This window comes from Xiphias gladius, chromosome 3, assembly GCF_016859285.1.
Source record: "Xiphias gladius isolate SHS-SW01 ecotype Sanya breed wild chromosome 3, ASM1685928v1, whole genome shotgun sequence".
Classification (NCBI taxonomy): domain Eukaryota; kingdom Metazoa; phylum Chordata; class Actinopteri; order Istiophoriformes; family Xiphiidae; genus Xiphias; species Xiphias gladius.
In genome coordinates this window covers 22,336,910-22,363,599 of record NC_053402.1, presented here as the reverse complement: position 1 = coordinate 22,363,599, position 26,690 = coordinate 22,336,910, and the positions used below count along the sequence as shown (strand labels likewise).

At 41.9% G+C, this 26,690-nt stretch overlaps 2 protein-coding genes across 3 annotated transcripts; one reads left to right on the top strand and one right to left on the bottom strand.

Annotated features, from left to right (window-relative positions):
* Positions 1–236: 236 nt before the first annotated feature.
* On the bottom strand, positions 237–10,455 carry slc25a39 (solute carrier family 25 member 39). Of its 2 annotated transcripts, XM_040159629.1 has the most exons (12): positions 10,201–10,452; positions 7,749–7,854; positions 7,172–7,231; positions 6,896–6,946; positions 6,083–6,192; positions 5,901–5,968; positions 4,494–4,618; positions 3,436–3,609; positions 2,661–2,770; positions 2,096–2,177; positions 1,899–1,979; positions 237–1,814 (listed from the first exon to the last, which is right to left on the bottom strand). In XM_040159629.1, the coding sequence occupies exons 1-12, from the start codon at positions 10,276–10,278 to the stop codon at positions 1,696–1,698; spliced, it is 1,164 nt and encodes a 387-aa protein (XP_040015563.1). In that variant the 5' UTR covers positions 10,279–10,452; the 3' UTR covers positions 237–1,695. The 2 variants fall into 2 exon arrangements, with proteins under 2 accessions (XP_040015563.1, XP_040015575.1); XM_040159641.1 differs by lacking the exon at positions 6,896–6,946 and having other exon boundaries at positions 10,201–10,455.
* A 936-nt stretch (positions 10,456–11,391) lies between these two features.
* On the top strand, positions 11,392–25,660 carry grna (granulin a). The gene is given in 22 exon segments (XM_040121902.1): positions 11,392–11,659; positions 12,395–12,535; positions 14,137–14,274; positions 14,400–14,528; positions 15,209–15,290; positions 16,483–16,589; positions 16,813–16,966; positions 17,092–17,223; positions 18,273–18,370; positions 18,490–18,726; positions 18,846–19,082; positions 19,202–19,438; positions 19,558–19,794; positions 19,914–20,150; positions 20,270–20,303; positions 20,306–20,505; positions 20,625–20,861; positions 20,981–21,217; positions 21,484–21,858; positions 22,775–23,011; positions 23,173–23,430; positions 24,690–25,660. Coding segments are annotated over 21 exon segments (3,888 nt in total). The 5' UTR covers positions 11,392–11,659; the 3' UTR covers positions 24,834–25,660.
* Positions 25,661–26,690: the final 1,030 nt, after the last annotated feature.

The following is a 26,690-nucleotide window of genomic DNA, read 5'->3' as shown; positions in this document are numbered from 1 at the left end:
CCTACAGATGTATTGTGTCCAGCGGCCACTAGATGCCGCTGTTTGATTTTACAAAATAAAAGCATTACAGTGTAAATAACTTGCAGTTAATTGGGAACATTCAATATTAAAAACTTTTAACTTAGAACAAATTGTCTTTGGCCAAATATATATTTCAGTCAGGTACTGGACATCTTATCTAATGTATGTCTTTTATAGAATTAAGTTATATTTGTGACAAATGGAAACTATATGCATTTCAGTTCTACAGTTTTAATCAATTTAAAATAGAATACACCTTTATTGTCCCATGAAACTGAAAACTGTCTTCAAATTTACATAAGAAAACCTACAATTTCTTTGTTTTGTAGCGTATTTTCTTAATTTTTATGCTATTGTTCATGCCCTATATGAAATACCCCTTCTCGATCGTGACTATTGTACATATTTTGTTCTTTTGAATAATGGTCAATTCAAAAATAAATTACACATAGCATAAAAATCAAGCCGTCTTAACATGTATTACCATTTCATTCATTAAAAACAAATAAACAAAACAATGGACACACGTTTACACCTTTTAGGTTGAGGCAGCAATATTTTTGTTTTATGTCCCAGTGTCATACCACGTTGTGAGGTTATGTCTGATATAGACATAACCGAGTATTTCATTACCAGAACACCAGCAGGTGGAGGTTTTGGAAAGCCTCTTGTGTTTTGCTTTAACCGTGACCTAAAAAAGTCTTGATTTCTGGGGAGCTGGCAGCAGTGGCTTTCACATATGTTGAAAAGTTATGACAACAAGATTTTGATTTTTCAAGTCTCCGCGCATCATTACTTCTTGAAATATATTTAGAGCATAAGATACTAAATCCATGCACCAATAAAAAACAGATCTCCCGAGATGACTTGCTTTAATCTTGCCATTAGGCCTTGTGTGTCTATGGCTTTCCTCCAGTCCAGGAGTACATTCAACAAACATAAAAACCTACGTGTAGTTATTTTTTACGATTACATTTCACAGCTCTTGTGTCGCGAATGGAAAGTGCCACAAATGGTCAAGTCTAACCAGTCTAACCAGCATGCATGACATTCATCTACTCAGTAGATGAAAAAGTCAGGCTTTACTGCTGCAGGGATGTTGGGTAATGCAGTAATGCCAATGCAGGGTGGGCCAGCTTATTATCTAGCTTCTGCAATGAATGGGGGTTGTAAACACCATGCAGTTCGTCAGGCAACGCAAAACACAGGTATGAGAATATTTTCCTCACTCTCATGCTAAAAGTACTGATGCAGTTGAAGTCTTTAGGGAGGGCCTGAATTTTTCCCATTAAGCATCAAACCTTGCACAACTTTCCCGCACAATGCAAAAAAAAGGTAACTCAAATCATCAACACGCAAAGTCTGTGGTCCCAGAGTATCTCTCAGTATCCAGGCATGTTGTTAAAGCTCATTATTGTCGTTGTGTCTCAAGTCTTATCAGTCAGTTAACATTTCAAGAGAGCAGATTTGCAGGGAGTGACATCCCTGAAATCTGCACGGATCCTCATCTTTAGCGTTCATAGAAATCCAAATCCCAACCCGCCAGTTCCTCGAGCTGGAAACGACATCTGGGTCAAAGTCTGAGGAGACTTTCTCCCAAACGTCCTGATAATTACGTCCGCTTACGTGTGCTTCTGCCACCGAGAAACACCCAGCGCCACACAAAACAGCCTTTTAGGACACCAGTCGCTCTCGATCGAGGTTCATCTTCTGGAAGAAGGCCTTGCCAAACTCGTAGGTGCTTATCATAACAGCACAGGCCGGGGCCACTTTGATCACCCGGGGCATGAAACCTGGGGAAAAAATCAAATATTTTCACTTTTGAGCAAAAGCTTACATAGTATTTTTACCTCACATTAGACAGCAGAAGTGTTTACCTGCAAATAGGCCCCTGTAGCCCAACTCGGCCCATATTTCCTTCATTATTTGCCATGTGGATGTGGTTCTCTTTAAGGAAACTAGGAAGAATGGGAGGAAGACACTATTTAGAACATTCCGTATTGTGTATAAAGAAGGTAAATGCATTTCCCACTTTGAAGGCAACATACTGCCTGCACCGGGCATAAGCACAGACCTCCCAGAGTGTCCATCTCTCCCAGTTGGATCTGTCTCCGAGTCTTCACCACGTCAAAAGGCAGGGTCAGGATTGCAGCAATCTAAACGCCATGACAGACATGAACATTCATATCCTGGACAGTGCGCAGACAGTTGCAGCTGGCAGTTACAAGTCAAAAGCTCAGATATTATCAGTGCATGAAAAAATAACCGTTCCGATCAGGAAGGGAGTGGGTTAATTATTGCTCAAGAAACATGATGCTGTGAGTCAAACACTGGTCTGATTCTCTGAACGGATCTCCGACAATGCGCTCATCTTTGAGCCGTGTTATCAGATATTTTAGGGTTGTAAGTGATTCTGATATATTTACAGGAGTACAGTTAACTGTAGTTATTGAGCCAAAGAAAACATCCGTGTTTCTCAAGACCACATTTTATTTTACTCGTCCTCGCTTTCATTTCAAGCAGAAAACAGGTCTGGTTACATCCAGTCCTTCATACGATGGCATCGGGATGTCAGACCCACCGTCTACTGATAAATGCTAAAGCTACAGTACGTTATGATGTTAATGCTGAGTACTCACGGCTCCAGAGACAGCTCCTGCAGTAAAGGTGATGGAGAAGTTGGCCTGAGGCACTCGGGACTGTTCACATAACTGGGCCTTCACCAGTTCGTAGTTAAACCAGTACAAAGCTGCAAGGTTACATAAACAGGGAAGGCTTGTTAGCTAATGTGTTGCTTTGCTTCACATTCTTTTCAAAATAACCAGCACTGAGACAAATCTCATTTCTGTCCCTCTTCCTGTTATTTGTTCCTGTTAAAAGGGTGTTCTTTGGGGAGTTTTTCCTTATCTGAGTCGAGGGTCTAAAGTTTTCTGACTAATGACAGGATGAATGAGTGCCGGATGTCAGTACAGGAAGGGGACAAAAAGAGTGCCAGGGATACTGCACATTCTTCCCTACCCTACGAATTTGGTAGAAAAATGGATGCAATATCTAAAATGAACGTTGAAAATTTAACATTGATTTAACCCCATCCCAAATCTATCGTTTCTGGATGAAAGACTCATCTGTAAGCTTGAAAGTGGCTATAAAAAGTCTGTAGTTTTCCTGGAAAAAAGACCTCCAGCATATTCCTAGAATGCAGGTAGTTTTGATGACAGGATGACTGTGTGGAGCAGCAGGGGAGTGAAAGGAGTGGCTTGACAAGTTTCTATTTTTCCACCTTAAGTGGAACCAACACGAAGTCAAGATAAACCCACAGATGGGATTTTTATACAGCCATATTTTTCAAATCAATGCGATGTAATACCTCCACACGTCATTATATCGTACTGTGTTCTGCGGTGCTGCTCTTACCAGAGAAGGGAACGTCTCTGAGAACGGTGGGCGCCCAGCCCCGCCACAGAGACAGCAGGCCGTCCTGGGCCACGGCAGAGCGGATACACACTCGCAGCTCGCTGTAGGGCAGGCGACGGGACTGCATCTTAGTCCTGATCAGCTCCAGAGGGCTGATCACCGTCACAGCCCCCACTACAACACACACACACACACACACACACACACACACACACACACACACATTGCAAGTCAAGAAAACGCAGTGCATCTTGAAAATTCAGCTTCCTCAAAAACAAATCGGACTGAGAAGGTATTAAAAAGTCTTGAATTACATTTACGAAGGTCCAGAATGTTTTTTCTTGTCGGCTGTAGACACTAACGTTAGTTATAACTTTGGCTTTCGGGAGGCAGTGGTTCCAGAGCTCATCCACAAATGAATTGTTCATTTTTTTAAACTGGTAAATCCATCCACACGTTTTTGTTGGCCTCTTATCTGAGTCCAGTCATGGATGGATTGTGAGACAAATGGCCTCTAGGAATTGACAAATAAGAGGCCCCCAACCCCTCCTGTATAGAACCCCCCAGACCGAAAGAGATAGAAAATGCCAAACAGCGTGGCTGCGTTCTGCTTCTCTTAGTGCTTGTTTTTTTTCTGTCTTTGAAGTTTTTTAACTGAGCTCTGTCATTTTCAAACAAGAAATACTAACAGTCACTTCCTACAGAGGCTCTGGTCCAAGGGCCAGAGGGGGTCAGGGTACCCCTTCAGTAATCCATACATGGGTCCAGGTCACATTATTTGATTAATTATATTACTATGAATCATTGTTATGTTAATTGTTGTCATCTGTTGTTATAAAATGTGATATAAGTGTGAATAAACTCATGTACTTGATAAACAATTGTAGGTGTTATTGTTTGTTTTCCGTCATTCTTCGACCAGTGTGACCGTGAAAAGGGTATTAAATGACATTGCATGCATTAAAAAGGTCTTAAAAAGTCTCTAAGCCAGTGAACACGTCACTGTTAACATATTATAGTTTGGAAGTCTATGTGTGTTTGTGGTTTCATGCTCTTACATCTGGCCAGACCACCGGCAACAAGAGGGACATGGCTGCCCTGAAAACCCAGACCGTATCTCAGGAAGTCTCGCAGCTGGTCGTAGCAGGTGAAGTAGATGACAGTGGCAGGTACCGCCATAACCCTACACACACGCACACACACACACACACACAACAATGAGCACTGTGTGCCATTTCAATGGAACATTTTCATATCAAAAAAATATGTAAATTTGTCACTAGATTGAGACTGATGTTTGCAGGTATATGAGATATATACTGTCTTTTATTAAATAACTCAACACTTGATAGTCAGTGTTGTTTACTGCTAAAAGATGAAGGTTCCTGCCCGACTGCAGCTGCTTAAAAACAGTCTGTCTACAAGTAAAAGTGAATTCTTGGGACATGATCTGTAATCATTTGTTCAAGACATTTTGTAAATTGTGAATTATTTCAAAAAACAACTGGTGGAGGTAAAATTTCCATGACATAGAAAACAACTGTTCCTGCTGCATGTGGCGATTGATATCTGCCTTAATAAGTTTTTTATTTTTAGCTGGAGTGATAATAGCTGATTAATCGATCAGCAGATAAACAGAAAAATCAACTGCTACTATTATAAATAATCAATCACTTGAGTCGTTTTTCAGGGCAAAACTCGTGAAACGATGCCAAACATTCTGATTCCAGCTTCTCAAGGCCTTGACTGTTGGTTGAACAGAACGAGACATCTGAGGAAGACGCCTCAGGCTCTGTGAAGGTGCGAGGGACATCTCTTCACAATTTATGGGTTTTTCACGTACTAAACTATTAGTCGAAAAAATAATCACCAAATTGATCGATAACGAAAGAAATTGTTGGTTGCCGCTCTATTTGTCTGTTCTGTCACTGCCAATGCACGGTTGTGGCGGGTCATCTAACCCTCAAAGAACCGAATGAGTCTAAATGCTGTTTCCATCTAGAAAATATTACATTTACAGAACTAATGCTTTATCCTTGTGATTATGACACTCAAAGTAAAACCAGAACTGACACTCACTAGAGCGCAGACCTCCGTCAAGGCCAGCGTCAAACAAATTAAACCAGACTTCAGAGGAAAGAAATTTAAATTCATAGTAAATGATCGGGATCTGCCCCAAAATTGAATGGGTTCTTCCCTGGCCCCTGCCCCATCCCTCCACCAAGTTCGGTGCAATTCGGTTCATTACTTTTTTGCTTAATCCCGCTAACAAATAAACCAACAAAGAGGCACGGGTGAAAAAATAACCTCCTTGGCGGAGGTAATAATAAATATCATAATGAAACAGTAGTCAGCCAATTACATCGGTGACACATATCCATCAGATCCAAACCTGAAAGTCCCTTCTTACACATTCATTCTACAAGTATTTGGAACATTTTCATGATGAGAGTTTAAAAGCTCACAGCGTTGGCGGGAGCCCACTCCACAAAGACCGGAGTCCTTCGTGTCGACTGATTTTCACAAAGGCATCCTGCGGCACAACAAACAAACAAACATGACATATTTCCAATTCATTTTAAGGAGGGACAAATACTGTGGCAAAACTGAGGCTGCCAGTGTTTCCCGCCACTACACCAGTACTCACAAGAGTCCCGCTGAAATGTGTTGGTGTTTTGTACCAGCTGGTGCAACTGGTTCCATTCTGACAAACGTAGATGTGATCCATCAGTCCATTACAATACAGGAAACACTTCCCTGTGAGAGACAGAACAACCGGCAGTCAGCACAGTAAAAAAATATCAGCAGAGCATACAGTAACTGCGTGACCCGAGCATTAGAAGAATTTATAGCCAATCAACAGATAATCTATCAAATCATCCAGAATCTAAAAATCCTTTCATTAAAACGAGCATCCCACAATATTAGTGTGAGCCAATTAAGTTTTAACCTTTTCTAAATTGAGATAAACAATCCTGTATGGAGGAGAGAAATGCTGACCAGTAATACACGCAAAGGCAATGACTGCTGAGCCACTCAGAAGATAACATCTGGTCTGTCCTCCGAACTGCTTACTCTGCCTGTTTATTTAGGGCTGGTTTAAAGATAGACTATTGACAGTATTTTCAAAGAAACTCTTAAAAAGAAAAAAAAAAAGAAAAACCCCGCATGTGGCTTTGGTGCATTGACAGCTGTACTTTGAGCTGTCCACTAGTGATCGGACCACCCAAGATGCATGTTAATGTCTGAGCAAGGTCAGACATAGGGCCAAGCAGTTAAACAAAAACATGCACGTTTCATCAGTCACGTGGATGTTTTTGCAATTGTTTTTTGTTGTTGTTGTTGTTGTTGTTTTTACTGGCAAGAGATGTTTTGTTAGCCGAGCACATGGCCATGCACACGAAGCTGTGCCGTTTGTTTTAGAGTTTTAGCACGCGGCGACGGCAGGTCAGATACTCACACTTGGAAGGGCGGATGACGCCGCCCCACGGAGCAGATTCACAGGCTAAAGCTGTGAAACAAACCGAAAGGCAGGACAGATAAAAGAGAGAGACAGAGCATAATAAACCAGAGATGAGGGCAGCGCAACAAGCACAAAGGACAGGTGTAGTGGGGTTAGAAAAGCATCAAAACTAAAATAGCATCCAAAAGCCGCTGTTAAAAGCAAAGTCTATGTTTCCTTATCGAAACTAATCGTGATATCAAACCACAAATGAAGACACGCTCCTTGTCCTACCTTGGTGGAAGGGTGTTTGCTGAGCCTGCAGCCTGATCTTCACAACGTCCAGCGGTGTGACTGCAAAACAAATAAACTGACTGACTCAGTCATTTTTATGAAATTAGCCTTTGGCAACAATATAGCAAGTGGGTGAAGATTAGAGATGTAACGATAAGTCGGTTAATAAATAGGTCAGTCGACTGAAAATTATCTGCAGCTATTTTGATAACCGCTTAATCGATAAAGTAACTTTTAATGCAAAAGTGGCAAAAGTTTTCAGCCTGTTGAATTTGAAGATTTCCTACTTTTTTCTGTTTTCTATCATATTACAATGAAAATCTTTGGGGTTTGGTCTATTGGTTGGACAAAAAGACGTGAAGATGTCAACTTGGACTCAGAGACCGAGATGGACATTTTTCACTATTTTCTAAAATTTTATGGACTAAACTACAATATTAATCAATTAATGGGAAAAAGAGAAAATAATCATTAGCTAGTGTTAATGGCAAACTCCATTTTGGAAAAAAAAACAGAAACTACTTTTATAGATATAGACACAAGTCGCTTTTTCTAGTCTTTGTTTCCATGATCTCACCAAATATAGATGTGAGGAGGGCTCCAGTGCCAGAGGCCAGCATCTGCTGCACTGGAGAGATCGTAGCCACGGGGCTGCTGACGGCCTGCTCGCCCATCCTGCCCACCTGTCAGACCAAGAGGAATAGCACACCACTTCACACTGAGCGCAATATGTAATGCAACTAAACTTCACATGGGTGTTTTCCTGACCCTGTCAAACACTGCTGTTCAGGACGTTCACTGTAGCGAGGTCTCTATGTCTGCTTGTTATGTAAAACAACTACGGAGGAGGAGCTGGTGTCCCACCGCATCAGCAACCTTAAACCAAGTTGGTGGCTGGGTCAGTGTGCTGTTATGTCAGGATACTGAGTGTCTGACGCCTGCTGCCGCCTCAGTGACGGCACAAATAAGGTAAAAATAAGCGTTATCAAACAACGCTAAAAGTGAAAAAAGTAAAATATCGGCGCGTTTATACTGCTGTCCCTCAGGAATAAGGCTAAAACGCTGAAAGCACAGAACGATTATTACTGTAATAAACTCAGCAGAGCTGAGACGATTATTGGATTTGACAGAAAATGAACCGGCAACTACTTTGACTACCTAATTGAGTCTTTTTTCAAGCAAAATGCCAAATCATTTTTATTGTTTCAGCTTCTATAGTGTGATCTGTCTGTCTGTCTGATTTATCTGTCGCATATCAATTTAAAAGGAATGGGTTTTGGACTGCGGGTCTGGGGACATTGGATGGCATTTTTGGTTAATTTTTGCCATATTACAAATATAGATTAACTGAAATAAATAATGCTGCAGACTAATAGACAATTAAATTAATCATTAACTGCAGCCCTAAAAGTCAGAGCAGCTGTTTTTTATTTAGATGAGCTGGGTGAGTCCAGGCGTAGTTGTTATAATGGGGTGGCTGTGACATTATGATAACTTATCTATGAAGTGCATGTCTTCGGTGAGAGTCTCCTCTCATGACCCACTCCTAAATGAGAAAGTAGGGAGTAGCAGATAAATAAACTTTTCGTCAGCCAATACTGACATGGAATAATAACTAATGAAGGTAAATCAAGAAATTTCATCTGTGAAGTCCTGTCTTTATAAAGCGGTTGATGTTTTTGAGAAGTTATATACAATGAAAACAAATCCGTCACTAGCAGCCGAGATGTTTTGGCTGACCCACCTGTGGGGTGACCATCGGTTTCCCCTGGGTTGGCCTATTTCTGGAGATAATTACACTTTAGTGTGACAGTTATAGCCACTTCGCCCTCAAGGTTTGTCGGGCCAATGAGCTGCTTTGCCCAGCAAGAGTCCTCCCGGAGCCCAAAACAAACATGGAGCAAAATGTCTGTCCTACAATGAGAGGATGTTTGGGGCCTCTCTGTCACCTTCACCCCAACTGCACAACGCTGCAGCCAGGTTCTTCATGTAATGTTAAGCTCAACATTTTAATACTACATTACACTCATGCTGACAGGCCACAAGTTAATGGAAAAAAAAAAAACAGAGACACGTTAACTAACTTCAAATCAGAAGAGATTCATATTTCACTTCATTCTAAAACACAAAAACACAGGGTTCACTGAGTTACATTTGAGACCTTTTTAAGACAGTTTTAATAAAACACTGAATGCAATTTAATTTCTGCTTCGTGGTCATACCGGTTCAAGTGTGAAAAATATCATCATGCACTTGGTAGGTAATTCTACTTTCTAAGTGCACGAATTTATTTATGTTCATATCACATTTTTGTCAGCGCTTCCCGGAAGTATAGCATTCCTAATAATGTAATTAACCAATCATTACACGGCACCTGGACCTGTGTAAGTAGCACAAAAATTGATTAGGAAATGGATGGTTGGATGGATTGATCAGTTTTTAAAAAAAAACCTGTTGACTTAAGTTACACGTGAATTTTTCATAGGGAACAATAGCACTATCAGGACTTTCCAGCCAGTTTAAGCAAAACCCACACACAAAAACATTTTCTAAGTAACGTTACAGACGATGGCAGGGCAGAAAACACATGTAAGACCTTTGCAAAGGAAATTTAAGACTTTTTAATACCATCTAAGGCCTTGATCGATTGGTTGATTGCTTGACGATCGGTGTTTTTTAAGGCTTTTCGCTGCTTGCACACACCCCGTCATGACCTAAAGGGCACTGTACGAAATTCAGTGTTGTCACGTTGTGTACTCTTTATCCACCATTAGCTAGCTAACCGCGCTTGGCAGACAAATTAAAGACGTCTTAACCCGCACTCGAGGAGAAGGGGAAAGCTTGGATTCCATTAATGTATCGGCAGCGTTGAGCCAAACCTGTCGGAGACACGTTTTTTTTTTTTTTTCACGTAACCGTCTCGTAGCTGTCGGCCTCCGGGCGCCGAGTTTAGCCGAGTAGCTATCTTAGCTATCTTCAGGCAACGCTACCGCGTTATTTGTGACAACAAGCCCGGCGACGTTACTCACCTCTACTTTAGCTGCTAGCGTCGTGAAACACAGGCGTCTTCGCCCATTTCGGTTCAATTTGACATAACGCTGCCACATGCGAGAGCTAACGTTGAGCCTCTCCGTCGGGCCGCCGCTCGCTCGGGCCCTCCATGGTGGGTGGATAACCCGTAAACATGTTTTTGGACCGGGCTCGTGCCGCGGCCGTCCGCGGGCACGAGTCACAGAATGTGCACAGGCTATGCGCGGACCTCACGGATATGTACAACACCGCGCTCGACGATGGTCATATCTGAGTGGCCGGGAGAAGCCGGTGCGCATGTTTTGAAGATCAGTGGTAAAGCGTCAGCATCTTGAAGACCGTTTCCGATTCGACTGTTGCGGGGGAAGTTAGGGGAAACTTAAAATAATGAGCCACTTATTCCGGGTTTTTTGATCCACTTAATGTTGTAAAAGTGTTTAAAACCCACTTTCAGATTTGTGAAAAAAAAAAAAAACTTGAAAAAAGAGGCGATTTTACTGCATTTTCTCCATCCAAACAACATCATCACAACAGGCGTATCTTAAAAAAACAATTAAAAAAACAAACAAAAACAAAACAAACAAAGAAGCATATTTACACTTGTCAGACCTGGACTTGATTAACAACCAGACTCCAGTAAGTGTTTGGAGCACAGTTTCAGATTTCTGAAGCCTTCTAGATCTCGTCTGATGTGGTCTGGATAGGAATAAAAACAGTGAAATCACCCAGTGTTGTGTGTTTTCACAAATAGAATAAAAGTTTCACAAATCTGAAAATGAGTTTTAAAACGTTTTTGCACACTCCCTGTTAATCTGGTCCAGATCTAGTCCAAGTCTAGTCTAAGTCTAAGGTTTTTGATCTACACCTGGTTTAATATGGTCTGGATGGGGATTTTACCAAAAAAAAGTTTCACAAACATGACACTGTTTTCAAAAGTTACTGGAGTCTGCTATCAAGTACAAATATAAGCTGGTTCTGCACAGCGATAAGGCTTTAACCAGGAAGTCTAACATACAGCAAAAAATACACATTAAAAAATTAAAAATTAAAAAAAAAAACTCCACAGTGAATCGGTGCGTTCAGCTCTGTAACTTAAGTTCCCCTTAACTTTCAAATCTGAGTCTAACTTCAGTGTCGGTGCCCTGCAGCTGTTGCGGCTGTAAACAAGTTTGTCCGTCAGTGAACTGCCGCCTGTTAAGTGAAGCAAGCAGGAGGCGTTTCATTAAAACCTTATCAGTCAGATATATGTATATACATATATGTATACATATATCCGATTTGATGAAAGCGACCGGGAGAGGCGGTGCAAGGTATCCAGGGAAATTGGGAAGCACCTCCCTTCGCTCGCTTGCCGGAGGCGGGTTCGAGACAATGCATTTCTAGCGTCTGTGTTCATTTGTGGCGAGACACTCGCGAAACACCTGACTGCCCGCAGCAGCGCTTCAGTCTTCTACCGAGGTAAGAGCGAAGCAAAACCCCGCCTCTGGCCTCCAGAATCCGGTAAAGTGTCGGGTTCCTTTGAGTCAACTGTTAAGACTTTTGACAGCCACTCACACACATTTAAAAACAACTACCTTACGTTTTAGATTGCACATATTAAGACTGTTTTTAAACCTAGTGCGTTTTTGAACTGTAATCCTCTTTTGTGAAATGCACCACAGTTTGTTCTGACTAGCCGAGATTTTTAGACAAAACACGTTTCAATGTGTGTATGATAACGAAACTGAAAGTGGTTTGAGTTCTTTTACACTGACCCCCATGTTGCGGCTGACGGTCTTTTCAGTGCAGCATAAAGGAGGGGAAAAAAAAACAAAACAGGAACAAACCATTAAAAGAAGTATGTTAGTTCAAGAAATCCAGTGGACAGTGTTGAGTCTCAAGAGGAATTTGGTTTTGACTTGTACAACTCGGTTCCAGTCAGTAATTTAAAAAGCTGGGTTTTAATCACCAGATAGGCTGGATTAGTTTTTGACACAGTCACAGGTTTGTGGAAAATGTACAAACATCTGAGCAGGCTTATTAAACTGTCTCTGACACGAGTTCCCGCAGCATTCAACGCAAAAAGAAAAAAAAAGTGATTTCTAATGTTGAGTGGAGAAGGGGGATTCCAGGTGCACATTTTTCACTTTCCTTTTACTGATATCCTCTGTGTGTGTGTGTGTGTGTGTGTGTGTGTTTTCCCCCTGGGTGCAGATGCAGAAGTGGGTTGTGTTGTGTTGGGTTCTCCTGGCCCTGGTTGGTGCTGAAGAGTGTCCAGATGGGGGGAGGTGTGAAGAAGGTCAAACCTGCTGCAACGACCCGGCGAACGGCTATGAATGCTGCCCGTTTGATCAGGTAGACACGGTTGCACCACCTGCACGTTCTGCACTGCAGAAACACCTGCACTGAGTTGGACGATACTAAACACAATTCCTCTTTTGTAAGAATACTACTTTTTGGATTCAGTAATTCTACGTAAGCATGTTGTGAGTGAAGCATTATGGAGTGTGCATGGTGTAAAGTTCCCTTCTTATTATCATTATTGCACTAGATATTGGCCAATTTTAAATTTTCTCCCTAAACTTACCCCATAATAGGTTTAAAGTGACCTAATAAACATATACTTTATGAAAACATCACATACCTGCACACAGGATACTCTGCATCTGCTTGTTCCGGCACATTACTGATTCTTACATTGTGTGAAATATTTACATTAACATTTATTCATTTGGCAGAAATGTTTCCCAGGTAAAGATGCCATGTTTTCATTTTATACACAGTTGTCCTCAGATTAATATCTATTTTGTATCTTGGAAAACTTTGCAGCAGATTTGAAATAGTTGAAATTACACAGATGCATTTGTAATGATAGACCTGCTGGTGTACCTGACATGGTTTAAGCGGTAAAATCAGCTTTTTTTATATTTTAATTTAGGTTATTTCTGCACACTGGCACTTCCCTACAAAGCCAAAATGTAGAAACTGTGTCTATTCAGCATTTAGTTAAAACCAGCAATCTGACATCTTGACCTCTATTTTGCCATAGAACATTTTTTTAAAGCAATAGAAACCTATAATTTCAAAGAAAACAGCATATTAAATGGGATTTACAGCAAAACACAGCTAAAAAGCAAACAGTCAGCTACACGGCTAAACCACCAGAGCTAACTCCAGTTAAAGCTAGCAGGAAATAGCTACAGCTAACCTTGAGCTAGACTGACTTATTTTTTCCCCTAGCTATTTCCTGTAATATCACTTTTGGTGAATTAACATCTTGATAATTAAGTTTGTTATCCCGTATAAATAAGGCAGCAGCTAAATCAGCCATGGAGACACAAAAAAATAGCTAGACTAGTGCTGTTTAAAATTAGCCTAGCCTAGAATAGCAGAAGCTAGCTGCCATTTCAGCTTTTGATTCTAGTGGAATTCACAATTTGGTGTGATTAAGCAATTTGTAAATAACGTATTTAAATGTGTTAATGTGTAAATTTATTTATTATATCAATTTCAAGGTAATTATTTAAAAAATGGTAGATGGAAAGCTGAGAGAACACATTCTTGATTCCCCTCATATTCCCTCAGGTTTTCTCAAAGGTCTATGTCAGTGAAATAGTTAGTCCCCAAAGGCATAAAATGAAGAAATGACATCTTATCCATCTGTTAGAGCTTAACCACTCAAGCTGAAAACTTTAAACCCCCTTTTTCTCACTACTAAGTTTACCTCTTAACCAGACCCAGCAAAGACGTAGTACTTTATCATAGGACATTTGAGATAACCATTCTCTCGTACTCTCGTAAAATTAAAAGAGAGGCCATACAGTGGGACTATTCATCCTCGGTGGTTTTTCACAACTTTACAAACCAGATAAAAGCTCAGGCCTCATTTAGCCTGATGTGATAGCAGTTTTAATACTTTGGTAGTCAAACTGTTTCTACTACTGCTGTCCCCGTAGGCTGAGTGCTGTGGGGATCACATGCATTGCTGTCCTCCGGGCACAATCTGCGATACAGACAAAGCCAGCTGTGTGAACGCCACTGTGTCCATACCCTGGGTGAAAAGAGCTTCTGCCAATCAACCAAGGCTCTCCAAAGTAAGAATAACAGACTCACGTTGCTTTCATAATGAACACAGATGAAACGCCGAGTCACAGTTTGACGTATTTAAGGAGAGTTCCTGCAGTAAGATTGTCCCCCTTTCTCCACCCTGTCCCTGCAGTCCTTCAGGATGATAAAGGCATACATGGGGGAGGAAGATGACAACATCTGTCCGGATCAATCGCGATGCCCGCCCGAGTTTTCCTGTCTGAGGGCCCTGACGAGATTTGGCTGCTGTCCCCTAGCTCAGGTAATCAACCTGTAGCATTTTCAATTATCAATATGTCATTTTTAAATAATGGTGATGCTTCAGCACTAGTATTAGGGAAAAAAGAGGTAATAACCACTAAAATTGTACTGATGTTTTTAAAAGTAAAAGAACAGATATGAAATCAAGAAATAAAGAACAAAACCATGAAACAAAGTCCATGATGGAGTCCACTGGTAAACCACTCATACAGTAAAACTGGTGGTGTTATGAGTGAACTCCTGAGTGGACTTTGTTTCATATACTATGCAAAACTAAGATTTTTTTTTCAAAAACCCATTTACTTCCTGTCAAAAAGAGGATCTTTCGCTCTTTGAATAGCAAGCTAAGATGTTTCACTTCTTAGAAGACAATAGATATGTCGGAAGGGATTTCTGCTATCGTGTGAAATTTAATATGAAAGCTATAGCTCTGTTTGAACTGAAAGAACATTCAGTGGTTTTCTGGTTTTTCTGGTAAAGTTATCTGCTGGATTGATTTACAGCAACAATGTACCATGCATTTCAGAAACAGGTACAGGCAGACTTTAAATTTGTAATTATCACACCAATTTTGGAGTTTGAGTTAATATTGAAACCTTATTTCTCTATAAAATGATTCATTTTTGAATCATAGAGTAAAAATTATTTGTGAATTGTTCTTGATTTCCTGACCTCTGACAGGGAGTCCCCTGCTCTGATGGCAAACACTGCTGTCCTGAGGGCCACCAATGCAGTGCAACCAGCCGGTCCTGCATCAAAAAAGGTGAAGCTCTTCTACTTACTCCCACAACATAACACTTGACAGACTGGAAAACTGTCTGGGACTTGGTGTGAATCCTGTCTGCAGGATAGGGAAGGCTTGGTGTACACATCTGAGTGTTCAAAAATGATGTGGCGTACCCCAAGGCTCCATTCTCGGGCCTCTTCCGTTCAACACCTACATGATCCGAGCAACAAAATATTTTACCGTAACAGTATTACCAGGTTACTGCGGTCCCATACAGGCAATGAGTGGATGTGGCAAAATGTTCTCCTGTTAAACGAAGAAAAAACAGAGATAAGTGTTTTTTGGATTAAAAGAAGAACAATTAAAAGTCAGTGCACAATGCCTCAATTGCTAATGTTAAAGTTCAAAAACCAAGGCAGAAATCTTGGTGTAGTTATAGACTCAGACTTAAATTTTAAAATCCACATCAAGACAATTACAAAATCAGCCTACTGTCATCTTAAGAATAGATTTATATTCATTATTATAGTATAGTTATCATATTCATAACATTAGCATGCATGAAAATCCTGCTCTTTCCTCAATGTGTAGCAGACACTGGATATATGCCAGATATGCTACATTAAAGCAAAAACTGTAAACAGGCAGAGCTTCACCCCTGACAAACTGTCAGTACAGGATTTGAACTGTCTGAGGTGTCTGCACACATCTCGGTGATGAAGGCGCTCAGGAACCCGTGTATTAACACAATAGTGAACGGACTTATGTCTGAGCATGATTTCGAAAAAGTTGCCCATCTTTCCCAAAGCTCAACTAATGCAATGGGGTCTTAACTGTTCTCCATAAAATGTAAATCAGACAGCTGCAGCTCAGTTTGAATTTGAGTCTGGTTTTTCATTGCTCTCAATGTACTTAGAGACAGTTCAGGTAACAATTTGAGGAAGATACAGTAGAGAGAACTAGTTCAGTTCAGTTCTCAAATCGCAGGCCTGGCTTCCTGTTTGTCAACACGCTTATTTTAAAACTCTTATGAACTGTCCACACCTCTCAGGTCACCTGGGACAGGTCTGCTTACTGTTCCCAGAGTCAAAACTGAACGTGTCAAAGCAGCTTTTCTGCACCACATAATTTTTTTGTTGCCTTGCGTTTCTAAGGGATTTACTTTTATCTCCAGGTCCCTTAAAGTTATTGCACAAAAATTTTTCATGTTCCTGCTATGTTGTTGCAGAGCTTGTGACTACAATTATGTGCAGCGATGGAGTGTCAGAGTGTCCAGATCAAACCACCTGCTGTGAAACCCCAGAGGGAAAGTGGGGATGCTGCCCCATACCAAAGGTACAAAATGCTTCATCTTTTCTTTATGGGCACACACACTATGTCAGCTTTAAAATGCTAATGTTCCTCCGTAGCAAAAGTGAGATTATGAATGAGTAAAAAGTCAAATGATGGATTTTGCATGTCCCGCCTTGATGTCCAGCTATCTCGACTTTATGGTCACTTTATCGCGTGGGTTTTCTAAGGTGATGCATGGTCCATGTGTGTCTTTATCGTCTAACAGGCCGTGTGCTGCGAGGACAAGCTGCACTGCTGCCCTGAGATGAGTACATGTGATGTCGAACGCTCCAAATGTATTTCCTTATTCACCAAGAAAGAGATGCCAATGTGGGCCAAACTCCCCGCCAGGATAAGAGCGGAGTGGGAGAGTAAGAAAGGTCAGATTTGTTTTTGTGTTGCTAAAAAAAAAAAAAACACAATTTACTTTCTCATTCTAATTACTCATCATCTAAATCTGTGTGTGTGTTCATGCAGCCTGATATGTGCATGTTTCCACTTTCAGAGGCGGAACAAGTGACTGCAGAGGCAGTTAAAGATGGTGCATCAGAAAAAGCACCAGAAGGCAACACAGTGAATACAGTTCCCCCTTTAGAGGAAGAAGTGTCTGTGTCAACTGTCAATAAGGGTGCTGGAGGTGAGGTTTTGTATTACACATCAAGTTATCACATTTAAAACAATAAAGAACAAGAGGTTCACAGATGTATCAAAAAATGCATATAATGACACCAGGTGCGTACGTTTTCATTCACCACAAAAGTTGCTGACGGTGTAAGGTACAAATTCACCAATAGCCTCTTCTCATGGAAGATATTTTGGTTTAATAACATTAATAATGGCACAGCTAAATGTTAATGTTATATGGGTGAAACATTTCCTGCTATGACAAGACAACATTTATGCAGTGGGGAAGATCTATCAAGGTTAAAATTAAGTACAGCAGCGTTCTTCCTGCATCCAGTATGTATGGAAGTAGTATTGTACCATTATCAATGACTGTTTAGGATCGGTATTAGTCTCAGTGATGTATCATACAGTATTTTGCTAATCTGATGCAAAAGGTTTAAAAAGGTTTTTCAAAATCATCAGTTTGGCAGGTGTCTGTCAGCTGAACAAAGAACTTCAAAAAGTTTTCTTGTAAACAAACAAAAGTTAACATTCAACGTTTCCCGCCGAAACACATTGCGCGTATCCTTGAGGTCTAACAGACGCAATTCAGTGCGTTTTCTTCGTATGGTGTTTGCGAAGCCAAATATTTTTTTGTAATGAAGGAACATATCACCTAGTGCAACAGTGTGGCTCACCATTTTGTTTTATAACAGATTTTGGAAAAAATTTGAAACCCGATGGCACGGATGAAAAAGCTAAATCAGGTTTTGGATACACAGACAATACTTGTTAGAAGGATACATTCCTTCTTTTTTTGGTTTTTTCATGAGATTTGTTGACAATAAGAAAAATATAGAAAATCTCCAGCCTTATCCATTTAATACTGCATTGTTTACATCTATATTTGCTTTTTACTTGGCTTTGCTGGCACATTACTTCATCTCTAGCTACCTTCACACCACTGAGTGGCGTTTTTGTTGTTCGTTTGCTTTGTCTCAGCATGAGGGCAGATTTCAGAGAGGTAAGGAACAGGTTCTGATTTTTTTCCTACCATAACTATTGGCATTTTTCTTCCAGGCAATAATGTCCCCTGCAATGATACAGTGGCCTGTTCTGATGGCACCACATGCTGTAAAACCCAGGAGGGAGGTTGGGCCTGCTGTCCTCTACCAGAGGTACAATTTTGTCTGTCGTTTCTCTTAAAAAGTCCTCATCTAAATGTATAAAACTTTGATGTGAAAGGTTTTAGAGATGCGTGAATGTTTTTCCGTCTGTTTGATCGTATCATTCCCAGGCTGTTTGTTGTGACGATTTCATACACTGCTGCCCGAAAGGTCAGAAGTGCAACCTGGCCGCCCAAACCTGCGATGACGACACGAGCTCCATGCCTTGGGTCGAGAAGATACCTGCAATCCCCAGACAGGGAGTACAGGTGGGGGATGTTGCATGTGACTCTGTCACCAGTTGTCCTGATGGCACCACATGCTGTAAAAACCAAGAAGGACGCTGGGCCTGCTGTCCTCTACCAGAGGTACAGTTTTGTCTGTCGTTTTTCTTAAGAAGCCCTTATTTAAATGTATAAAGCTTTGATGTGAAAGGTTTTAGAGATACGTGAATGTTTTTCCATCTGTTTGATCGTATCATTCCCAGGCTGTTTGTTGTGAAGACTTAATACACTGCTGCCCGAAAGGTCAGAAGTGCAACCTGGCAGCCCAAACCTGCGAAGACGACACGAGCTCCATGCCTTGGGTCGAGAAGATACCTGCAATCCCCAGACAGGGAGTACAGGTGGGGGATGTTGCATGTGACTCTACCACCAGTTGTCCTGATGGCACCACATGCTGTAAAAACCAGGAGGGAGGCTGGGCCTGCTGTCCTCTACCAGAGGTACAATTTTGTCTGTCGTTTCTCTTAAAAAGTCCTCATCTAAATGTATAAAACTTTGATGTGAAAGGTTTTAGAGATGCATGAATGTTTTTCCGTCTGTTTGATCGTATCATTCCCAGGCTGTTTGTTGTGACGATTTCATACACTGCTGCCCGAAAGGTCAGAAGTGCAACCTGGCGGCCCAAACCTGCGATGACGACACGAGCTCCATGCCTTGGGTCGAGAAGATACCTGCAATCCCCAGACCGGGAGTACAGGTGGGGGATGTTGCATGTGACACTACTACCAGTTGTCCTGACGGTACCACATGCTGTAAAAACCAGGAGGGAGGCTGGGCCTGCTGTCCTCTACCAGAGGTACAATTTTGTCTGTCGTTTTTCTTAAAGAGTCCTCATCTAAATGTATAAAACTTTGATGTGAAAGGTTTTAGAGATGCATGAATGTTTTTCCATCTGTTTGATCGTATCATTCCCAGGCTGTTTGTTGTGAAGATTTAATACACTGCTGCCCAAAAGGTAAGAAGTGCAACCTGGCCGCCCAGACTTGTGACGACGACACGAGCTCCATGCCTTGGGTTGAGAAGATACCTGCAATCCCCAGACCGGGAGTACAGGTGGGGGATGTTGCATGTGACTCTACCACCAGTTGTCCTGACGGCACCACATGCTGTAAAAACCAGGAGGGAGGCTGGGCCTGCTGTCCTCTACCAGAGGTACAGTTTTGTCTGTCGTTTTTCTTAAAGAGTCCTCATCTAAATGCATAAAACTTTGATGTGAAAGGTTTTAGAGATGCATGAATGTTTTTCCATCTGTTTGATCGTATCATTCCCAGGCTGTTTGTTGTGACGATTTCATACACTGCTGCCCGAAAGGTCAGAAGTGCAACCTGGCGGCCCAAACCTGCGATGACGACACGAGCTCCATGCCTTGGGTTGAGAAGATACCTGCAATCCCCAGACCGGGAGTACAGGTGGGGGATGTTGCATGTGACACTACTACCAGTTGTCCTGACGGTACCACATGCTGTAAAAACCAGGAGGGAGGCTGGGCCTGCTGTCCTCTACCAGAGGTACAATTTTGTCTGTCGTTTCTCTTAAAAAGTCCTCATCTAAATGTATAAAACTTTGATGTGAAAGGTTTTAGAGATGCGTGAATGTTTTTCCATCTGTTTGATCGTATCATTCCCAGGCTGTTTGTTGTGACGATTTAATACACTGCTGCCCAAAGGTAAGAAGTGCAACCTGGCCGCCCAGACTTGTGACGACGACACGAGCTCCATGCCTTGGGTTGAGAAGGTACCTGCAATCCCCAGACAGGGAGTACAGGTGGGGGATGTTGCATGTGACTCTACCACCAGTTGTCCTGACGGCACCACATGCTGTAAAAACCAGGAGGGAGGCTGGGCCTGCTGTCCTCTACCAGAGGTACAGTTTTGTCTGTCGTTTTTCTTAAAGAGTCCTCATCTAAATGCATAAAACTTTGATGTGAAAGGTTTTAGAGATGCATGAATGTTTTTCCATCTGTTTGATCGTATCATTCCCAGGCTGTTTGTTGTGACGATTTAATACACTGCTGCCCGAAAGGTCAGAAGTGCAACCTGGCCGCCCAGACTTGTGACGACGACACGAGCTCCATGCCTTGGGTTGAGAAGATACCTGCAATCCCCAGACAGGGAGTACAGGTGGGGGATGTTGCATGTGACTCTACCACCAGTTGTCCTGACGGCAACACATGCTGTAAAACCCAGGAGGGAGGCTGGGCCTGCTGTCCTCTACCAGAGGTACAATTTTGTCTGTCGTTTCTCTTAAAAAGTCCTCATCTAAATGTATAAAACTTTGATGTGAAAGGTTTTAGAGATGCATGAATGTTTTTCCGTCTGTTTGATCGTATCATTCCCAGGCTGTTTGTTGTGACGATTTCATACACTGCTGCCCGAAAGGTCAGAAGTGCAACCTGGCCGCCCAAACCTGCGATGACGACACGAGCTCCATGCCTTGGGTCGAGAAGATACCTGCAATCCCCAGACAGGGAGTACAGGTGGGGGATGTTGCATGTGACTCTACCACCAGTTGTCCTGACGGCACCACATGCTGTAAAAACCAGGAGGGAGGCTGGGCCTGCTGTCCTCTACCAGAGGTACAATTTTGTCTGTCGTTTTTCTTAAAAGGTCCTTATTTAAATGTGTAAGCTTTGATGTGAAAGGTGTTAGAGATGCATGAATGTTTTTCCGTCTGTTTGTACAGCATATTTATCGGCGCATTTACCCACTCTTTAGCACTGACTTTTTTTCTGCACCTCACCTTGGCTTCACTTTGACAGTTCCCTCTCCTGATCCAAATGCATACATTCAACTGTCACGCAATGTTTGGGGCTGAAAGTATTGTTGTCATTTTGTATGAAAGGCGGTCTGTTGTGACGACTATGAGCACTGCTGTCCTGCTGGCACCACCTGTCACCTGGCCACCCTCACCTGTGTGGGGGACTCAGGCTCAACACCCATGAAACAGAAGATGCCGCCATTCGCCACGCCGGCTCCCGCTACGTTGGCCACTACAAGCCAAAGTCAGGCAACAAGCGCCATGCAAACAGAGGAGGAGGAGAAGGAGCCTGAGGAGAACGAGGTGACTAAAGCACAGGAGGCGGATGAGAAGGAAGAGGAGGAGAATAAAGAAGTGGAGGGCAGGATTCCGTGTGACGCCCACACCAGCTGCCCTCAGGACACCACCTGCTGCTTCATGACCTCGTCTCAAAAGTGGGGATGTTGCCCGCTACCGGAGGTCAGCCCCGCATTTTCATAGCATCACTGATCTCCAGTGACTCTTATTCTGAAATGTAATGGTGATTGAGCAGTATACAGTGCAGAGGACTGCAACATTAATAACTGATTCATCTATCAATTTACTTATGAATGAACTGATTTATTATGTTGTCTATGAGATGTGACACTATTAAGGACAAAGTTGCCAGAGATGAAGATGTCATCTTCCGGTTTCATATTTTGTCTGAGCTAAAGAAAAAACCCAACGTGATTATTTTCATGATGACATGAGGTAGAGAAAACCTGAAAAATCTCCCCAAGCCACACCACAAGTGTTCATTGTTGCCAGTCGGTACTAGAAATATCTGAATGCCATTGGTTTGTCAGAATCACCCACAATAGTCTAGGGTGGGTGATTGTATAAAGATTGAAATTTTCTGCGCTGGCTCCGCTACTGTGACTAAGATCATTTAAAATGTATCTTGCAGCACCCCCATGCATTATCCTGAAAACCACGCTTAGGTGAATCTGACGAGCTCTGAACTGACTCCGGCCCACATGACTCCTTGGCTCAAGCCTCGGGATGACTCTCACACCAGTTTGCTTTGTGCTATTTGGAGTATCTGTTTCAGGTTTTTTTTTTGTTTTTTTTTTTGTAAGGGGGCCCTCAACAAGAACTGATAGCATAGTCAAAAAAAAAAAAATTTTTAAAAAACCACTGGACCAGACAGGATGCTAATAAATTTAGACTCTTCCTGTTCAGCAAGTATTTCCTGGCTAGATGTACAGTGATGTTACAGTTTTACTTGTAGAATATTATTGCACACCTCTTGTTTTTTCGTGTTAAGTTTATTCTTGTCACTGGAAAGGAAAGGAGAACTGGGAAACTGGATTAGTGATTTGAAAGTAGCACCCCCTCTCTCACTTCTCTCTAGGCGGTGTGCTGCGCCGACGGGAACCACTGCTGCCCCACCCACTACAAGTGCAACGAGCGCATGACCTCCTGCGTCAAAGGAGAAGTGGTGATCCCGTGGTACACCAAGCTCCCAGCCACCACCAGCGTCCAGGCCGATCCCGGCTCCGTGCGGTGCGACGGTCTGAATCAGTGCCCCGAGCAAACCACCTGCTGCCAGCTCTTCACGGGCGAGTGGGGCTGCTGCCCGCTGCAAAATGTGAGTACTGTGTGTGTGTGTGTGTGTGTGTGCGAGTGTGTTGAGAGATAAGTGGAAGAAGAGACTACATTGACGTGAAAATAAAAAGTGCGCTACCATAGTTTGCCTATGTAAAGTAAGGGCTGTCATTTACACTCACCTTCTGCATGTTGTGTCCGCAGGCCGTGTGCTGCCCAGACAAGGACCACTGCTGCCCGCAGGGCTACACCTGTAACATCGGCTCCAGGTCCTGTCAGAAGGTCGTCATGCTGCAGCTGGACACCGTCCCTCTGACACCGCTGTACCTGCCTGTCCATCAACCCCAGACCAGTCCCTTAAAGCACAGAGACGTCCACTGTGACGAGGAGGCCAGCTGCAGGGATCACGAGACCTGCTGCAGGACGTCCGCCACTACATGGGGCTGCTGTCCATCTCCGAATGTATGATTTACAGTAATAACTTCCCTCCTGCCACATTTTAACCATCAAGCAGAGCTAATAACAGCTGAGGAAAGTCAGGGAAAAATCTTAATGAAGCCGTTTGAGCCATTTTTCAAGCAGAAATGCCAAACATTTGATGGTTCTAGCTTCTCAAATGTGAGAATTTGCTGCTTTTTTTTTTTTTTTTTTGGTCTTGCATAATATCAAATTAAATTTCTTTGGGTTTCGGACTTTTGATCAGACAAAACAAGGCATTTAATGATGTCACCTTGTGCTCTAGGACATTGAGAACGGCTTTTTTTCAATCATTGTTGCGTAAAAACAATAACTAACTTAATTAACCTAATTATATTTTGCGGATTGAGTCTTAACATACGAATCATCTTATAGAAAATAATGTATTTTTGTTGTTTATTTTACCCAGCAACGCCTCAACCAGCTGCATTACTAGTGGGCTGCTTACATGTCAATGCATCAGTATTAGTGATACAATAATTCTAACAATGAGACTGAATAGCAGAAGAACTGATTATGCTGCAACTCCTGTACATACTGTAGGGACTTTAATGTTTAGGTACTGAATCGCAAATATAGTGATATTTGGTTTTTGTCAGTATTGCCCAGCTTTAATGTGTATTGAAAATTGCAGTGAAAATGGCTGTGATATCCATGTCTCTGGCTGCTGATGACAGCGGTAGAGGTACAAATATTGTGCTCAAGTACAATTTTGAGGTACCTGTACTTTTGATTTTACAAATTCTGCTACTTTATGCTTTGACTCCGCTACATTTCTGAGGGATGTACTCTACTTTTTACCTCACCACATTAAGTCAGACGGCTTGAAGTTACTACTTACTTTGTGGAAAATGATTTGACATGTAAAACATCAGCTTATAGAGATATGATCCTTTGCCAGAGATGAGACTAACCAACACTGTGCAGTCAAACTTAGCTCCACCTTGACCAACTGCAACAGTGAAATGCTGCCTGCGTGTTAATGCATCATAATAACAATCCAGTATTATAACATATTTAATAATATAACACTCATAAAGGAGCCATAATGAGTGCTTTTGATATTTTAAATAATATTTGGTGGTTGTTCTACAGCTTGAGAAAATTAAAGGCAATTCTTTACTTGTGATTTGAGTCTGTTTATACCATGATATTGCAAATTCTACTTAACTAAAGCCCCTGATTGTTTATTCCACCACTGGCCGACAGCGTTACGTACCTTCCTTCCTCTGCTCTCTCCGCAGGCGGTGTGCTGCAGCGACATGACGCACTGCTGTCCCAGCGGCCACACCTGCACTGAGAGCGGCCACTGCACCGAGAACACCAGGCTTCACTGGCACAGCTGGCACGTGTTCCTCGCCAACAAAAAGCGAACTCTAGTTGTGTGAAAACATCGCCCCTGCACTGTCGTTTAAGTTCCGCATGCAGTGAACTAATGGAAGATAATGTGAAGGGATTTTGTGGTAATTTTTAAGTGCTTCGTTCTTAGTGGCAAGTGGTAAATGGTGAAGGGGAGACTGAACTGCGGTTCAGGTTATGAAGTTTTGTGATCTTGGTGCTGCAAGTTTCTATCTACAAGCATCTTTGTATTTTCATACATTGTTCACAGGTTGACAACTCATTTTAAAAGCAAGCTAGATCCTTGTTATTCCAAGCACACGGTTTTCTACTTGAAACTCTACTCTGTCCAAAAAATCAACTGAAACACTCCACAGGCAACATGATTTTGTTCTCTGTTGGTCACTCTGTTACTGTATGTTCTGCTTAAGCTGCCTTTTGTTGCTAAGTGCACTCTATTAATAATCAGTCACAATTTGGGGCATAATTTAATGCAGCACCTTTTATTATCTTGAATGTGAGAAACATGAACTGCTGTGTGATGCCACCTTGTGATGCAGGAACAGTTAAGGCTGCTGTAGTGTTGTCTTCTGTTCAGTCTGACATTTTTAAACTTTCATTAATGTGCAACACTTGGTTTATCTGACTGTTTTGATCATTTTGTGGCATCTGCAATGAGTAATTAATGTGTCGTCTTCCTGCAGTGATGGTTTAAAATCAAAAGTGGTTAAATTTCGTGCCTTTTGTGATAATGTGAGATTTAACGAACACTGTGATGCAAAAAAATGGAGATTTACATGTTTGGTGCAGCTTAAAACCTCTTGAGGAGTCAGAGAAATTTACATTTTCCATAAAACCAATAAATGAGATATGATGGTACAACATTACAACTTGTCAGGAGTATTATTCTAAGGTTTCTGTCAAAAGAAACGATTAATTGGACACCAGTTTGGAATCCATCTATATTTCTCCCCACTAACCTTTATGAATCACTTTATTATATTTATTTATTCTTTTGTATGACTATAAATGTGTCTAGTCATTTGTCACATCCAAAAAGAAATGTATTCAGTGTAGGATCATCGTGTGTATCTTCGACTTGTTTAATTGTGTGGCAACATTTTTAGCTGTTTAGCCTCTGGTTAGCTGATGGGGGGGGGGGGTTGTTCCACTGAATTTGGTCACATCTGGGTGTGATACCAAGAAATCACCAAGTAATTGATATTGGGATCACCAATATCAATTCTGATATTGATACTTAATATTGTTACAAGCAGCTAATGTGCTATCCTGTGAAGGAGAGTAATAGGTCAGGATTTATGAAGTGAATGCATTATTGAGAGGCTAAAACAAAAACGAAACACAATGAAACAAAACGACCACAAAGACACAAACGTCTTTTTCAGTCTGGGGGTTCTATATAGGAGCAATGGGGGGCCTTTAACCTGTCTGTGCTCAGGGGCCCATTTTCTCTTTATCTGTCCTTGGGCCTAAAGAAAACACCTGTTACCAAGGCTGGATTACCAACCGGGCACAGCTGGCGCCTGCCCTGGGGCCCCGAAAGCCCCAGGTTAACAACACATCAATTGGGTCGACATAATTTAATTAATGGCAAATTTGTTCGAAATTTGCAACATTAAAGTGTCCACTGACACGGGTCCTCCACCCTCCATCCTGTGGCCAAAATCTAGTTCTGACACCTTCACTGTTTTATTTCACACTGAGCTAATTTGATGTAATGTTGTGTTTCATCAAATTACTTCCCTTTTTTTTTTTCTGCGTTTCAAATAATCAACACACTGAACACACAACCTGGGGCAAGGTAGTATTAATCCATGGTCGGAGTCACCTAAGGCAGCCAACACTTATCTTCAGTATCAGTGGGTCTGACAGTAACGTATTCAGAT

What these genes read in the sequence shown, in the direction of transcription:
- slc25a39 (XM_040159629.1), bottom strand. Translation starts at nt 10,278, where the DNA reads ATGTGGCAGCGTTATGTCAAATTGAACCGAAATGGGCGAAGACGCCTG. An exon ending in CAGGAGCTGTCTCTGGAGCC is followed by an intron (nt 2,178 to 2,660) that starts GTGAGTACTCAG and finishes CATGGCGTTTAG; the next exon opens with ATTGCTGCAATCCTGACCCT. An exon ending in AGAGATGGACACTCTGGGAG is followed by an intron (nt 1,980 to 2,095) that starts GTCTGTGCTTAT and finishes CATTCTTCCTAG; the next exon opens with TTTCCTTAAAGAGAACCACA.